Below are 15,376 nucleotides of genomic sequence, written 5' to 3'. Positions count from 1 at the left end.
GTAGGCCAATCAAGCATCACTACCATTTCAGCGGCCAGTCCTTTGGATGGATTCGTGATTGCTACCTAGGTAGGTAGGTACCTAGGTAGGTAGGTAGCTGCTTGCCCCGTGCCACCTCCCACCCATCACTCCTCCTCCATTGACAACATCAACAAAAAGTTCAACGGCTGGACTATGTTGAATGCTCAATAAAAAAAAAGGGATTGATGCCAACAATGATGTCCATCTCCTTTCCCCGTCGGAACTGGCTAGCTAGGATTTCTGCTTTGGTATTACTCCTGGGGTTCTTCGCGATGCAATGTAAGTATTCCTTGCAGTCCTTGCGAGTGTCAAATGCAAACGTTTCGAGCTGATGCAGCTAGAGTCCTCGGTGATCCACAGGCGCAGAAGCCTGTTCCTCCAGAACATCAACACACGGTCCCAGATCCAGATCTTCTTGGGTCTATCGTCGAGAAATACCGCCCAGACATGGCTTTGTACGAAGCCTTCTACCGCCAGGTCCACCAAGACCCCGAAATTTCAGGCATGGAGGCTAAGACTGCCTCGATCGTTGCCAGCCATCTGGAGAGACTTGGGTTCGAAGTGCATACAGGCATTGGCGGGCACGGGGTCGCTGGAGTTTACCGGAATGGTCATGGGAAGACATTGCTCATGCGAGCCGAACTGGACGCGCTCCCCATCCTCGAACAGACGGACGTCCCTTACAAAAGCACAAAGCGGATGATTGACCGCTACGGCAATGAGAGGCCGGTCATGCACGCCTGTGGTCACGACATGAACATGGCCACCCTTCTTGCTGCTCTGGATCTTCTCCGGGCGGCGGCGGATAGATGGAGCGGCACCGTGATTGCCCTCTTCCAGCCTGACGAAGAAGAGACAGGCGGAGCACAGGCCATGGTGGATGACGGCCTGTATTCAAAAGTCCCAGTACCGGACCTGATGCTTGGCCAGCACGTCGTTCCCTCCAGAGCCGGCACCGTCGCAATCCGTTCTGGGCCAATCCTCGTCGCTGCAGACTCTGCCAACGTCAGGATTGTCGGCGGCCCCTGTCCGGGAGTCAACCCGCAGCTATGTGTCGACCCCATCGGTCTCGCAATGAGCATAATACCCACCCTAGAAGATGCAGTACACCAAGAAATCGGCCCTCATGCCGACGCTACCGTTGCTTGCTGGGGCTTTCATGCAGGCATTCCAGGCAATGACTACGTCGCATATGCCGACTTCCTACTTGACATCAAGACCGTCGAGCCTGACATACGACAAAGGGCCCTCTCTGTGATCGAGGCGCGGATCCGCGAAGAATGCAAGAAGGCCAACGTACCCGAGGATCCTGTGGTGAACTTTACAGTCCGCGCACCACTCACCAGCAACGATGCTTTGATTTCCGGCCCAGTCAGCCAGGTGTTCCGGAACCATTTCAAGGAGGATGCGGTAGAGATGAAGTTTACCCGCGCATGCGAGGACTTCTCGACCCTTGGAAGCAGCCACAATGTGCCGTACGCGTACTGGAACTTTGGAGGCAGTCAGGAGACGGCGGGAGACATTCCTACCAACCACTCACCTTTCTTCGCGCCCGCAGTTCAGCCCACTCTGCAAGTTGGCGCTGATGCGATGGCGCTTGCTGCTTTGACTTTCCTCGTGAGTTAGATGGCTTGGGACGGATCACTTCCCGCCGCAAGCATCGCATAGCGGTACGCAGAGTCAATGCTACAAATCTCATCGACTTACCTGACTATTCAACTGCTATTACTTAAGAATACAGAACCACGCCAAGGTTCCTGGCCTGATATTTTCGCATGGTGAATATCGTTCCCTCTGCTTGCAATCTTCGCACTTCACTTGATGTCGTAGTCGTTCGTTAGTTTTCCCCCTGGTGATGATCTATATCAATCTGAACGCGTGACATTGTCCGGGTTGGTATGGAACGATGCCATGATGTCTCCTGTTGACTGGGAGTTCATCAAATGGGGTACACATTGAACCATCGCTTGGTCTGCGTTCCGTCCCTTGTGCAAGGAACCTCCGATACAGGCCCACTCCCGCCGGTAGCTGTCGGCGGCAAACCGCTCCGGGCTGCCGAATCTGCCTGGGGTGAGGCCAGTGGAGCATTGAATCCGATGACGGCGGCTTTCTCTCCGATGTCAATCTCCAGCAAGATCCCCTCTCTTGCAAAGTCCCAGTAGTACTTACCAACAACTCTTTGATCCCTCAAGCTGACTCTATCTCCTCCTGTGAATCATTTCTGGCACAATTGTATCTCGTCACAGGCCTGTATCCTCATTTCTTAGTCGCAGATCCTACGACGCCGAATCGAACGGACCATGTCGAACCCGGGCGCAACGGCCCAGCTTCTTATGCTGGGCCCGGTTCACCACGCAAAGGCGGAGTTCGAACAGCTCACAAAGGAATTCAAGACTATAGTAAGGATGACGGGCTTGATTTTGGCAAAGCTCGAGGCTAACCATGCGGTCGCATAGCACCTCACTAGTGGCACCCGCGAGCAGTTTCTCGACGATTGCGCCAATGGCGGCGTCTACGACGGAGTCGTGGCGATATCGCGTACCGCAGACTCGGCAGCAGTAAGTGATGATCTCAGCCCTCACGAATTATCCACAAGGCGTCTCGCCCCAATCAGCTATCCACCCTAGTTCACCGGTCTCTTCGACGCCGAACTCATCACCCGGCTGCCCAGCTCGGTCAAGTTCATCTCCCACAACGGAGCAGGGTACGACCAGATAAACGTGCCCGAGTGCACCAAGAGAGGCATCCAGGTCTCCAACACCCCGGACGTCGTCAACGACGCCACGGCCGACACCGCGCTTCTCCTGCTCCTCGCTGCGCTCCGCAAGGCGTGGATCCCCCAGTCGACCATCCGCAGGGGCACCTGGGACCAAGGCAGGCCCATGGGCCGCGACCCGGCCGGTCTGACCTTGGGCGTGCTGGGACTGGGCGGCATCGGCGTCGCCACGGCCAAGCGGGCGGCGGCGTTCGGCATGAAGATCCAGTACCACAACCGGTCGCCGAGGGGGGACCTGGCCGAGCATTTCGCGGCCGGCCCTAGCCCCCAGTACGTCGGCTTCGAAGAGCTCCTGCGGACCAGCGACGTCGTGTCGGTGCACCTGCCGCTCTCGCCGGCTACGAGGCACACGATCGGGGCCAAGGAGATCGATATGATGAAGCAAGACGTGGTCATCATCAACACGGCGCGAGGACCCGTCATCGACGAGGAGGCGCTGGTCCAGGGGCTGGACTCGGGCAAGGTCTGGAGCGCTGGGCTTGACGTCTTTGAGAAGGAGCCCGAAGTCCATCCTGGACTGCTGGGCAACAACAATGTCATCCTGCTGCCGCATATTGGGACAGCGACTGTGGATACTCGGGTAAGTTCATAGAGCAAGCCTGCAATCATGAGGAAGCGAAACAACTTGCTGACTTGGGTCACGTCAGAAACGGATGGAAATTCTCGTGGTTGACAACGTGCGGAGCGCTTTGTCACAGGGTAAGCTGCTGACACAAGTTTCGGAACAGAGGTCTGGTCGAGCACAATAACTTCCTTAATACTTCAGCACCATCTTCACGAAAAAAATCAGATATCGCAGGCCCATGAATACTCTGCAGCTGGCAGGCGAGCTCGACCATGGTACTGGTGATCTACATGTACCTGTCTGTGCCTGGGCTGCGAACATGCCTAACCTCGTTCAGTTATAGGACTTACCAGATGTTCTTTCATAGTGGACTGCCGCCAACACCAATGGCATAATCGTAGCAAAGGTACAAATATCAAAGCCAGTTGTAAAATGTCACAAATACCAGAGTTAGAGGTGGAAGATGTGTGATCGTCGCCGGCTCAGGCAAAGAGCGCGCCACGCTGCCGAGCAATTTGGCGATGCCTTTCTCATCTTTCTAGGGCCTCCCCAGAGGCAGAATATCATCATCGCGATTCGATACCCTTCAAGGTTTAAGACTATTAGAACCTCATAAGCACTGAGGTTTGTTGATGCTACATCGTGCTGAATCGTGACGCAAGATGCACTGACCCGTGGACGGCATTATTAGTGCAGATATAGAACATGAATGCCATGAAGAGGAATTTTCAGAAGAGGTCTCGGTCGCAGTTTTCCCCATTAATTACTACATAGGTAGATTGTACAGTGTGTAAAAAGGACATCCTATCATACAGCTAGCCACTCTCCTCGAAATGCCGGGCTCTGCTGTCAATCAGCCAGGGCATTGGAAAAGGTTTTGATCAAAGAGTTTCCGTTCGACAACTCAAAAGGGCTTCCGTCCCCAGCCCACCGGCCCGCGCTCACATCATGCGGCAGAAATCCATGGCCTTTCCAAAGAGCGACTCAGTGTCCTCTCGCTCTTCTGGGTTTGCTGACCATCCGCCAGGCTGGCCGTGCGGTTGCGCACCCTGTGAGTTACCATGTGAGGTCACCTGTCGGTCGTCGGGAGAGTTTGCAGGCCGAGCTGCTGAGGGTTGCAGTCGTTGCCGGGGCTGCAAGGCCTCCGCGCCTTGGCCCGACGTGAACGACAGCGCGGATGCGTCACCCACCTGGACAGACTGGTCAGACGTGGGCTTCGTCGGTCCCTCGTTTATGAGCCAGGAGGACAGATGGGCACGGGCAGTCCCAGCCTTCGTACGCTCCATGTTTGCCTTTTTATGTTCCTGATGCATCTCTTTACGCATAGTGGTGAGCAGTGTTCTGACATTATCCTGATCCACGCGCTCCTGGGATTGTGCCTGGCGCTCGTTGGCCAGGCCCTTGCACTCCTCTCTCAGCTCTGAGTGGAAGTTGCGCGACTCCGTTCGTAAGCCTTCCAGAGCGGTTTGTTGCTCCCTCTGAGTGGTCTGGATGTTTTCGAGCGAAGTTGAAATAGCGGTCAACTGGGTACCAAGGGTGTGGAGAATCTCTTCGCGCACAACATTACGCAAAGTTTGCTGGGATTCGTTGGATCGAGTCAGCACGGAGTTTGGCTCGGACAGTGCAGGTTGAGCATCCTGCTCTGCAGGAATTGGGCCCGTGTTGGCCGCGGGCCTCAACGGGGAGCCGTGGACCGAGCTGTCTGGGTTAAACGAGGAGGCGGTGCCAAGAGGAGACAGGTGCTGATCAGGAAGTGATGCATTTGCGCTGAAGCTGAATTCGTAATCGTCGGGGACATCGAAAAAAGACGCGGCACTCGGTCCGGAATATGGCTGACTGACTTGTCCCTCAGAGGATTCGACAGACATCGACACATCACCACTGACGGGGCGGCGTGGCGAGGCGTCTCGCATAGAAACATCCATATTGGACTGTTCAGCGATGTTAGAGGCATCTCGCATTGAGATGTCCATGTTGGACTGTTCAATGGCTTGGGAGGCATCCCGCATAGAGATGTCGACATCGGCCTCTTCAGCAGCAGCTGTATGCATGGAGACGTCGACTTCGGGCTCGTCAGCCACCGTTGCACGATAAGGGTTGGGCGTGGCTGCATTGCGAAGAGCAGCATTGGAACGGAGAACTCGCTTGGCGGGGCGACCAAGCTCAGGCTCACCGTCCTTGTTCATTGCGCTGAAGTTCCGCTTTCGTGCAGGCTAGAAGAAAAACCCAGTCAGCAAGAAACCTCACTGGCAAGTCTCATGTCATCTCTCGAAAGTGTCCACCTCCAGCATCCAGCGATTGCTCGTGCCCTTCGAAGAGTGAGTGCCCACAAAGTAATCTGATGTACTCTCGGAGAGACCAAGCCCCGCGGGAGACTCAATCTGCGCACCTCCCCAAAGCCGCAGAGGTCAGTTACTGCGGCGATGGTTCGTCGATGATAGAAATTCCCTTCACAGCCTCGTTCCAGCTCCAGAGCCCGGCGGACTGGTTTGGTGACTCTGTGTTGGTTCATTCAACGTCCTCGACATCTATCCACGCGTCCACACCAAATCGGCGAGCAAACAACTGCCGAAAGTCGGCTCACTATATATGCAGAGCAATCTCCGTCCCCCCTCCGCGAACTCGGGCCCCAGCGAGTGGACTGCGCTAAAAAGGTGCCGAAGAGCCGTGCACCGCCATCTTGCTTATGTTGTTCAAGTCTCTACGGGAGGCGTATCCCTCTTCATCCAGAATAGAGAGACCGGAGAAGAGTGGAGCTGTGGCTCCTGGATATCCTGAGGCCCGGAAACATATTCCAACATGCCGCGAGATTGTTTGAAGCGGGACGATTTTATGCGGTTTGGAGACGGCGACAGGCTGAAGGTGGACGTCGAGAGAATGACATGCTGGGTCGCGAAGAGATCGCGGACGGACTTACCTTCTTGTGAGGGGCCATTGTGAATCACGGCCGAAGTGTTGTTCTGCAACGAGGCGCGCTCGAGATTGCAACTAGGTTGAGTGAAAAAGATTGTTAGAGAACACGATGGAGAAGACTAGTGATGATGAGAATGAATGAAGGAAGATGCTGAGGGGAGATGCCGAGGTGGGGGCCGAGGCAAGGATTGAGGCGAGGGTTGAAGTGAGAGAAGGTGAGGGTTGAAGGGAGGAATGAGTCGAGAGAAGAGGTGGGTGACGAGGTGAGGGCTGAGGTGAAATGTTGTTGAAAAGGCAATGATTGTTGCGGCTGGAGCTCGAGGAAGAGGGGAGTACTTACCGGTCCTTGAAGGTTGATGAGAGCAGACTCTTGGTGCAGAGCTGCTGGGCAGGGATGTGGTGTGAGAAAGATGGGGGGAAAAGATCTGAAGCTGAGGATGTGGTTGGAAAGTGGAAGGAAAAAGGGGAGAAGGGACGGAGCGGAAGACCGGGAATTAAATACTCGAAATGATTGACGCGTCGGCCAGCTGATGAGGGAGGGAGTTTGAAAAGGCAAACAAGAAAAGTCAAATGGAGGACAAAAGTGAATTTCAACCAGCTTTGAGGGGAGGGGCAGGAAGAAAACAGAAAATGTCGTGACGTGAATCTTGAAGTCGTGTGTAGTTCCCCTTGATTAGAAAGTGAATCAATTCTGAAATCAGGGTCACGAGTAGGGGGTGTTGCCTGGGATGCAGAATTGCTGCCAACCCTTGAGAGCCAGACTAGACAGAAAGATATTGGCTCAAGCTCCTCGACTCAGAACCAGCGACAACTCCTGCTATCAAGGCTCCTTATCTCGACCGGGTACACTTCGGCTGTTTGTCTCGACCGGGTTGACTTCGGCTCTTTGTCTTGGTTCGGAGAGAAGAGCAAGTTGAATTTCAAAGGGACAATAGCAGCAACGTTTGCAATCAAGGAAGCTTTTCGAAGACCTTATTCAACAGTCGCACATCACCAAGAAGAATCAACTCCATACCTTCATCCACAATGCCCAACCATGCGGAAGCAGAGGTGAGACTATGTTTCAATTTACCCCAAAGTCCGTTTTGCGTATAGACCATTCCAATCTCTCGGGTCATGTTGCGATACACAGCTCCAGCATCAAGCCCCTGCCCAACATTACCCAAGATCTCGCAGATATACTCATTCACTCACCGTGGGCGTAGCGCCAACACATCTATTCCATCGCCGAACAATATCGGCATGATCTTCAGGCGCTTTCCGCGGATATCTGGAGCGCTGAAATTGTAAGCATCTCCAGGTACGAATGAGTCCGGGACAGGCCCATTCCAAAAGCTGGCTCATATCTTTCGCTTGCTTAATCATGAGTGTAGCGTCATCGCCTTTATCTCCTAGCTGAACAGTATCGGCACCATCTCCAGGGGGTTCGCATAAATAACTGGACAGTAGTAGAGGTAAGTCTCTTCAAGTGCAAACGAGTCCGCGAAGGACTCATTCCAAAATGTGGTTCAATGCTAATGGTACGATAAGTTACGGGAGCTCTTCAACGAAGTGAGGAACATTGAGAAATGCTTCTCTGTTTGTGCAACCCTAACCCATCATAGAAAGTCGTCAAGTTGCTGACTCAAGATTACTTGCCTTGCAGGATTACCGTGGTCCTGATGATATGGTGTTCGTGGCCAACGCAATACTACCGATCCTGGAAGCAAACAAGGATTATCTTCAGGTAAATAGACTTGTGTGCAGCTCTAAAGAATTGCAACTTTACTGACCAGCCACAAACAGTATTTCGATGAGGTCCTTTTGAGTATCGAGTACCCCCAGCAGAGGATTTGGCAGCGTGAGCAGTTGCTAGCACTTTGGAATCACGCAAAGTCCATCCTACTTCCCGTGACTTGGAGGGACTTTTATGTGGCAGCATACGTCCTCCTGATGATGGTCATCTTTACCTAACGGCTGTTGGGGTATTACATCAAGGTTGGGGAGGATCTTGGAGGCGACATATGCGGGGAAAGATGAACAATGGGAGATGTTGATTCACGGCGGAACTGGAAGTACAACTTGGGCCATCGCATTATCAAATGTTGATTTCGTGAGCATTAACTCGGATCCTGCCGTGCGCCCGACAGTGTCTTGATAATAGAATCAGAGGTGGTGAACATATGCATTGATTCCAAGGTCATGGTGCCTGCACGTACGGGTAGCAACCCCAAGTGCTTACGCCGAGCCCAACACTGTCGGTTTAAGTCACTATTTACCTAGTAGCATTGCAAGACCTGCACCTCTTTGGACATTATTGGCGCACCGCACACAGCTCGCATTGAAAAGATCTGTACCTCGTCGACGAAAATTATCTGCGAGAAGATTAGGTGGAACTCTGGCCAGAAAGGACAAGTCGATGGAGATGAATGCAGCCTCGAGAAATCCTTAGCGAATCTTAGACCTCGCCTGTCAGCACAAGACAAAGACTCTCAAATCAACGGGTCAAAACGGCATCGACACAGTATCAGACATTTTCTCAAGCCACACAGACCTATGGAGCAGCTACGACAAGGGCCTGGCCTGGCACTCCAGAGAGCTCCCTGAACCGCGAGTTCGACTACCACCACATGCAGGAACATGGCGGGCAACCCAAAACAGTCAACGACATAAGCGCCGGCAACGCGACGTTCAGCGAGAAACTCCGTGCCGAGTTCGATCCCGTTGTCGTCTTCGTGCTGTCGCCCGACAACGCTGCCCTTGCCGACCCGTGCCTTGGCAAAGACATCTTCACTCAACGCGTCGACGGCGCCGAGGAAGTGGACATCCTAGCAGAGGACAGCGCTGACATCGTCTTCACGGCCAACCTGATGCACTACTGCGACCAGCAGAAGGCAGTTGCCGCCATCGTGGAGCAGCTCGGGCCCTGCGGCTGAGAGCACATATCTGCAGACTGTGCCTGTGGTTCCGACAAGAAAAATGAGCCGAAGCATGGCTGGCGCTGGAGGAGCTGGTTGGCGATAGGCAGGACAAGGGTGTGTGGCCTCTGGAACCGAGTCTCGCAACTAGGCGGTGAGTTGAAGAAGAGAATTGCGGAGGTTCGTATCTCGGGTTTGCAGTTGCAGACCTAAATATTGGACCAATCGGTTTCTAGCCAATACACAAGGCTCGCTCATAAACCCGTTGGACGGTGGCGTAATATCGCTCCGAGCTTATTACTTGCCAGACGCTAGCCGTCTCAGCCAGGCAGGCCGAACAGTACTAAACCAATCATCCGGTGCACCAATATCACCAGTCTCTCAGGGGCCGGGAATGTGGCTTGGCGCTAACGAGCAAGACTGTAATAGGCACAATGCTAGCCACGTCACGGCGTCGACATCAGCTTGCGAGTTCCCATAAACAATTCAACAATGACGCGCGAGCTGACGATGCTCTCAATATATAAGAGTCGAGCTATGTAGTATACGTATGGTCAAACTGAACCCGACCCAGCCAGCCAGTCCATAAATCTTGTTCTTGTCAAAGAAAACAAAATGACAATCAACCACGTCGTCATCCTCGGCGCCGGACCCGCAGGCCTGGCCGCCGCCCTCGCCCTCGCCCGCTCCCCGGCGCCCAGCCCGCGCGTCACCGTGCTCGAGCTGCGCGCGCACCCGGCCCCGGCCCTCGGCGGCACCATCAACCTGACGCCCCTGGCGATGCGCTACCTGGACCGCCTCGGTGCGGGGGCCCGCCTCCGACCCCGCGGCATCCCCGTGCGCGGCATCGACATCCTGTCCCTGCGGACGGGCCGCCCTCTCGGCCGCATGTGGGACGGCGTCGACGCGTTGCGCGTGCTGCGGCAGGAGCTGGTCAGCGCGCTCGTGGAGACGGCACGAGAGGCCGGGGGTGTGGAGCTGAGGTACGGCGTGCGGGTCATCGAGATCGAGGAGTGGGGTGTCGCTGATGGAGGAGAGGACGCCGGCGGTCTGGTGCTCAAGCTGGAGGACGGCGAGGAGATCAGGGCTGATATGCTGGTCGGCGCGGATGGGATCCACTCGGTGGCGAGGAGGTTGGTGGTCGAGCCGGAGCGGAAGCCCGAGTACTCTGGCAAGGCGGCGGCGTACGGGTTCGTCCAGGTCGCGGAGCCGGGAAGCGTGGCGGTGACGCGGTCTGACGGCAAGCCTGCTGTGGAGGATACGACTGTCGTCTCTGGGCAGTTCGGTTCCATCATGATGACTTTCGGGGAGCCGGACAGACGAAATCTTCATATCGGAGCCGTGATGGGCATGCGAGAGCAGGGAGAATCTCGGGAGGGTTGGAAGGCTAGGGGAGACGACAGGCTGCAGGTCAAGTCCGACATATTGAAGAGGTTCGATAACGGAAGTGTCCGGGGATTAGTCGACGTGGTGCAAGAGTTGGAGGACTGGACCTTGTACCCCGTGTATGTGCTACCGCCTGGTGGCAGATGGTCGAAGGGGAGAGTCCTGCTGATCGGCGATGCTGCTCATGCGGTAAGTAGGCCCGATTCTTGATCACAAACCACACAGCCACTGACAAACCCCAGATGCCCCCTCAAGGTGAGAGCACTGGCCTCGCCATTGAAGACGGCGTACTCCTTGCGAGGGTCTTGCAGCGTCATACCAGTCGCAGCGTCTCGCAGCTGTGCGACGACTTTTTCACGCTGAGACAGAAGACCATCGACAAAGTGTATAAGGAGACGCTGTGGAGGTGGCAGCATGCCGGAGGTGAAGACTCGGGCTGGCTATGGGGGATCGTCGTTGAGTGGATGTCTATGGTTTTCCTTACGCTGATGAGCTATCGCAAGGAGGACTATTTTGCCAGCGATGTGGATAAAATGCAACTTCCAGAGTAGAACAGAGTTCAATATTCGTATCTTTGCAAAGAAGGGTTGTCTCAAAGTGACTGACTGTGGGTGGATGGGAACATTGAAACTAACAATCAAACAAAGGCCAAGCCAGTCAAGCTCTGGCTAGTCAACCTTTCTGCCCACGCGACAGAGACCTCTACGTTCATTTTTCTCAAGTGAATGCAATTTCATTGACAAAGACCAATTCTCTCGTTGATGAAGATCAAATTCTTTCTTGGGACCCTAGCCACCAAGACTTCTCAACAACACTAGGTCATTTGGACCGATCCAATTAGCTCTGCCTCGACCGCTTACTATCTGGTTGGTAGATTCTTAGCAAATAAACCTTTGCTCATCTACCGTTGCTAGTTTCACTGGCAATTTGAGGACTGATGCCATTCTGGGCAAGGCCAAGGCCGGTTCCGGGAGCTGAGAGGCTCAGAAGCCTTGCCAAATCGTCAGTTTGTCAGCAGATCTGAGCTGAACCGCAGAATTTTCACCTGGAATATGCCTCATCCGGACGAAACCCTGGATGCAGATCAGATAAGATCCTTTACACGAGATATCTAATCAAAAACCGGAAATGTGGGCTGGGAAGACCCTATCACGGACACTGCCAAGCTTCTGGCTGTGGAGCGACTGAGACGGCGCAATGACTTAGATCACTCTAGCTGACCATTCGTGCCGTTTTGGCCTGCAAGCGAGATGCATGGCCCTACAGCCAAGACCAACGGCTGCCATCAGTTAGGTACAGGTTAGCCTCGACATGGCAATGATCCCCGGAGGAAAGATCTCGAGTGGCCAGACTGGAGCGGACTGGATCGGAGCCGACAGCCGGTTCCGGGCACGATTCGCGGCAGGAGGCCCTATATGAAATGCGCCTGCGGCAATTGAGATGGCGGCAGGATGTCCCTGGATCTTACGCTTCTTCTCTTCTCTACCAAGGAAGCTCTCGCCCGAGTCAACAATGGCGCGCACTTCGCAAAATGACCATGGTCCGCCGGCAGCGGTGGAGGAAGACCCGAGACCTCGGACTATGACAGAGGCGCTGCGGAAGCTATGGACGCCCAAGCTTCTCGCTGTCGCTATTGGAGGGTAAAGAGGTCTCATGGGAATCGTCGCTATGCGGTTGGCTGACGGGCATCTAGTCTCCTCGTGATGAACTTCTTCATGAACTTCACCGTCTACACTCAACACGTCTATGAGCCCTACGCAACCAGCCATTTCAGCAAGCACTCCCTCTTGACCACTGGTTCCATTATCAACGGCATTGTGCGAATTGTCTCATATCCTCTCTTGGCTAGGCTCGCCGATGTATGTCCTCGATGTGCTCTCTCACTAGCAGAAAAAGTTGCAATTTGCTAACTCTGCATCTCCAGCATTTTGGTCGCCCTCAAGGCTTTGCTGGCGCTGCCTTTTCCATGGCGTTGGGCAACGTCATGTATGCCGCTTGCAACAAGGTTGATGTCTTCCTGGTACGTTGAACTTATTCATGCCATTGATAAAAGATCCTAGAGCTAACAACTACGAAAGGCAGGAGGCATCTTTGACTCATTTGGCGACACCTGGTGGAACATTACGCAGCAAATCTTCATCGCCGACGTCACCAGCCTGGTCAACCGCGGCATCATCTTCACGCTGCCCGAATCAATCACTGCTATCCCGACCCTCTACGCTGGCACCTATCTGGGCGAGCACATCCTGCTGCACTCGACCTGGAGATGGGGTTACGGCATGTGGGCTATCGTCCTGCCTGTAACCGCGCTCCCCACAATCGCCATCATGGTCTGGATGAACCGCCGCGCGAAGCGCATTGGGCTCTACGCCGAGCATCTCTCCCTCTTCCACGGCGCCCCATCGGGTGCTGTCGGCAGAGTCAAGCACGTCTTCAAGCAGTTCGACATCATCGGTGCCCTCCTGCTCATCGCCGGTCTGGCCATGACTCTGCTGCCTATGACGATCGCCGGGCGCAACAACACCAACCGATGGAAGCAGCCCTCGTCCATCGTCCTGATCATCATCGGCGTCCTGACATTCATCGGCTTCCTCGTCTGGGATGGAAAGTTTGCCTCCAACCCGATCATCCCCTACCGCACCATCCGACAGCGCAACGTCATCGTCGCCTGCACATCTGCGTGCGTCATCGCGATGTCGGACAGCATCTACCGCCCCTTCCTCACCAGCTTCCTCCAAGTTGCGGGCCACTACGACCCCGGCGCGGCGACCCGTGTCGACAACGCCCAGCGCGTGGCGGTCAACATCGGCGCTTTGGTCGCCGGCCTCTGCCTCAAGTACGTCAAGCACACCAAGCCTTTCATCATGCTCGGCGTCTGCCTGATCATCCTGGCCTCCGGCCTGCCCATCTACTTCACCAACATCGGCGGCACACACCTCGCCAACGAGCCGTCCTTCATCACCTCCAAGTCGCTTCTCGGCGTCGGCCGGGGCTTCGCCCAGGTACCCCTGCAGGTCTCGCTCCAGGCCGTCCTCGCGCAGGAGCAGGTCGCCGTCGCCACCGCCGTGTACCTCTCGTCCCTCGGGTTCGGGTCCAACCTCGGCACGACCATCAGCGGCGGTATCTGGAACTCGCTGCTGCCGCGCAAGCTGATCCGCTACTTTGGTGAGAAGGAGGGCCAGCGCATCTTTGGCTCCATCGTCGTGGCGAAGAAGTTTGAGGGTGCGGAGCGGGCCCAGATCGACGAGTGCTACCGGCAGACGCAGCAGACGCTCGCCATCGGCTCCGTCTGCGTGTCGAGCATCCTACTCGTGCTGGTGTACCTGATCCAGAACGTCAGACTCGCGGAGGAGGATGAGAAGAGGGCTGTTCAGGCCGATGAGGAGCTGGCGTGGGCTATCAAGGGAAAGGAGGCGGACGGCGCCGCAGAGGGCCAACCAGATACTGTCGAGCTCGAGAGCCAGCGGCGCGAGAAGTAGACTTGACTGAATTGCAGAGCACCAAGGGTACTTCGCCACCTATACGATAGAGAGTAATCAGAACGCCATTCACTACCGTTTGTGATCCTTTACATCACTAATTCCATCAGATGTGTGTACTAACTTAGGCGTTGCTGGCCCCACGCCGCGATGTGTAAATATGTGTCATCGGGTTTCTCCGACACCAATGAGTGCGCTGAGGGTATGTCCGAAAACCGCTTGTCCACATTCCCATGCGCGATTCACTTGGTAGATGATTGCTTTTATGTCGTTCCGTTCCCACCTGGCCCTCATAGCATGAAATGCATCGCTTTCAAATCCGTACACCAACACAAGCAACAGTAGAGCAATTTCGCCATGCACACCAATGGAGTCATGAAACAGAACGGACACCTGGAGCGCTTCCACGTCTCCGCCACAGGCCACAGTCTCAACTACCTCCCGGAGTACATAGCCGCCCGCCATGGCTTCTTCCGCGAGCAGGGCCTCCAAGTCACGGTGTCAGTCCCCAACCCCTGGGACCTCGTCCTGAAGGAACTGGCCGACGGCACCGCCGCCGCTGCCCTGGGCGGCATCTGGGTCCCATCCATGTACCGCGGCCGCGTGCGTCAGTACACGGCCTTCGCGCAGGTCGCCAACCGGGCGCCGCTCGCGCTCGTCGGTCGCGGGCCCCACGCCGGGAGAGGCTTCAGGTTCACCGACGACGTCGCGGGCCGCACGGTGCTCATGAAGGGCAGCAACGGCGCCAGCGTGGGCCTTTTCTTCAAGATGCTGCTGCGCGAGGCGGGTGTGGACCCCAAGGCTGTCGACTACGTGCAGGACCTCGACGGCAAGATGCTTGGCGAGCTGTTCGCGGGCGGCATGGGCGACTACCTGCTCATTGACAACCTGTCGGCGCGGGCGCTCGTGGCGCGGTACCCGGGCGAGATGTCGATCGCGCTCGAGACGGTCACGGAGGGCGGGGATATCCCCTGGAGCGTGTACTACCGCGAGGCAGCCAGCGTCACGCCCGCGGTGCTGGACGCGCAGGAGCGGTTCTGCGCGGCGCTGGAGAAGGGAATGCGGTGGGTGCTGGAGCACGACGCGGAGGAGTTCCGGGACGAGCTGGCTGAGATCTTCCCCGCCGTGCCTGTGGATGTTGCTGTGGAGTTGACGAATGTCTTTCGCCGCGACAACATGTGGACGACGACGTCGGTCGATAGGAAGGGCTACGAGAGGTGGCAGAAGGGCATTGCCGATGGGGGTCTGGTCGAAAAGCCGCTGGCGTATGAGGACATTGTCAATGATGGGCCAGCTTCAGCGGCACGTAAACATTCGCATTAAGCATTGAAAGAACCCC

General features: G+C 55.6%; 6 protein-coding genes across 6 annotated transcripts; 5 read left to right on the top strand and 1 right to left on the bottom strand.

Moving 5' to 3' along the window:
• Positions 1 to 293: 293 nt before the first annotated feature.
• E0L32_009423 (uncharacterized protein) lies at positions 294 to 3,546 on the top strand (the record flags this gene model as incomplete). Its single annotated transcript, XM_031144386.1, has 6 exons — positions 294 to 300; positions 359 to 1,638; positions 2,289 to 2,420; positions 2,478 to 2,579; positions 2,649 to 3,377; positions 3,445 to 3,546. The coding sequence occupies 6 exons, from the start codon at positions 294 to 296 to the stop codon at positions 3,544 to 3,546; spliced, it is 2,352 nt and encodes a 783-aa protein (XP_030991090.1).
• Positions 3,547 to 4,303: 757 nt separating this feature from the next.
• On the bottom strand, positions 4,304 to 6,297 carry E0L32_009422 (uncharacterized protein; the record flags this gene model as incomplete). The annotated part of the gene is made up of 2 exons (XM_031144385.1): positions 4,304 to 5,575; positions 6,280 to 6,297. The coding sequence occupies 2 exons, from the start codon at positions 6,295 to 6,297 to the stop codon at positions 4,304 to 4,306; spliced, it is 1,290 nt and encodes a 429-aa protein (XP_030991089.1).
• A 1,479-nt stretch (positions 6,298 to 7,776) lies between these two features.
• On the top strand, positions 7,777 to 9,190 carry E0L32_009421 (uncharacterized protein; the record flags this gene model as incomplete). The annotated part of the gene is made up of 4 exons (XM_031144384.1): positions 7,777 to 7,795; positions 7,880 to 8,001; positions 8,061 to 8,115; positions 8,799 to 9,190. 4 exons carry the CDS (start codon positions 7,777 to 7,779, stop codon positions 9,188 to 9,190), a joined length of 588 nt encoding a protein of 195 aa, XP_030991088.1.
• A 597-nt stretch (positions 9,191 to 9,787) lies between these two features.
• E0L32_009420 (uncharacterized protein) lies at positions 9,788 to 11,109 on the top strand (the record flags this gene model as incomplete). The annotated part of the gene is made up of 2 exons (XM_031144383.1): positions 9,788 to 10,747; positions 10,801 to 11,109. The coding sequence occupies 2 exons, from the start codon at positions 9,788 to 9,790 to the stop codon at positions 11,107 to 11,109; spliced, it is 1,269 nt and encodes a 422-aa protein (XP_030991087.1).
• Positions 11,110 to 12,070: 961 nt separating this feature from the next.
• Positions 12,071 to 14,037, top strand: E0L32_009419 (uncharacterized protein; the record flags this gene model as incomplete). Its single annotated transcript, XM_031144382.1, has 4 exons — positions 12,071 to 12,198; positions 12,252 to 12,417; positions 12,483 to 12,578; positions 12,637 to 14,037. 4 exons carry the CDS (start codon positions 12,071 to 12,073, stop codon positions 14,035 to 14,037), a joined length of 1,791 nt encoding a protein of 596 aa, XP_030991086.1.
• A 357-nt stretch (positions 14,038 to 14,394) lies between these two features.
• E0L32_009418 (uncharacterized protein) lies at positions 14,395 to 15,360 on the top strand (the record flags this gene model as incomplete). The annotated part of the gene is made up of 1 exon (XM_031144381.1): positions 14,395 to 15,360. The coding sequence occupies one exon, from the start codon at positions 14,395 to 14,397 to the stop codon at positions 15,358 to 15,360; it is 966 nt and encodes a 321-aa protein (XP_030991085.1).
• Positions 15,361 to 15,376: the final 16 nt, after the last annotated feature.

The sequence above is a fragment of the Thyridium curvatum genome (assembly GCF_004353045.1).
Source record: "Thyridium curvatum strain D216 chromosome Unknown NODE_68_length_238363_cov_78.500886, whole genome shotgun sequence".
NCBI classification, from domain to species: Eukaryota; Fungi; Ascomycota; class Sordariomycetes; order Thyridiales; family Thyridiaceae; genus Thyridium; species Thyridium curvatum.
The sequence above is the reverse complement of the archived record's forward strand: the minus strand, read 5'-3'. Positions and strand labels throughout refer to the sequence as shown.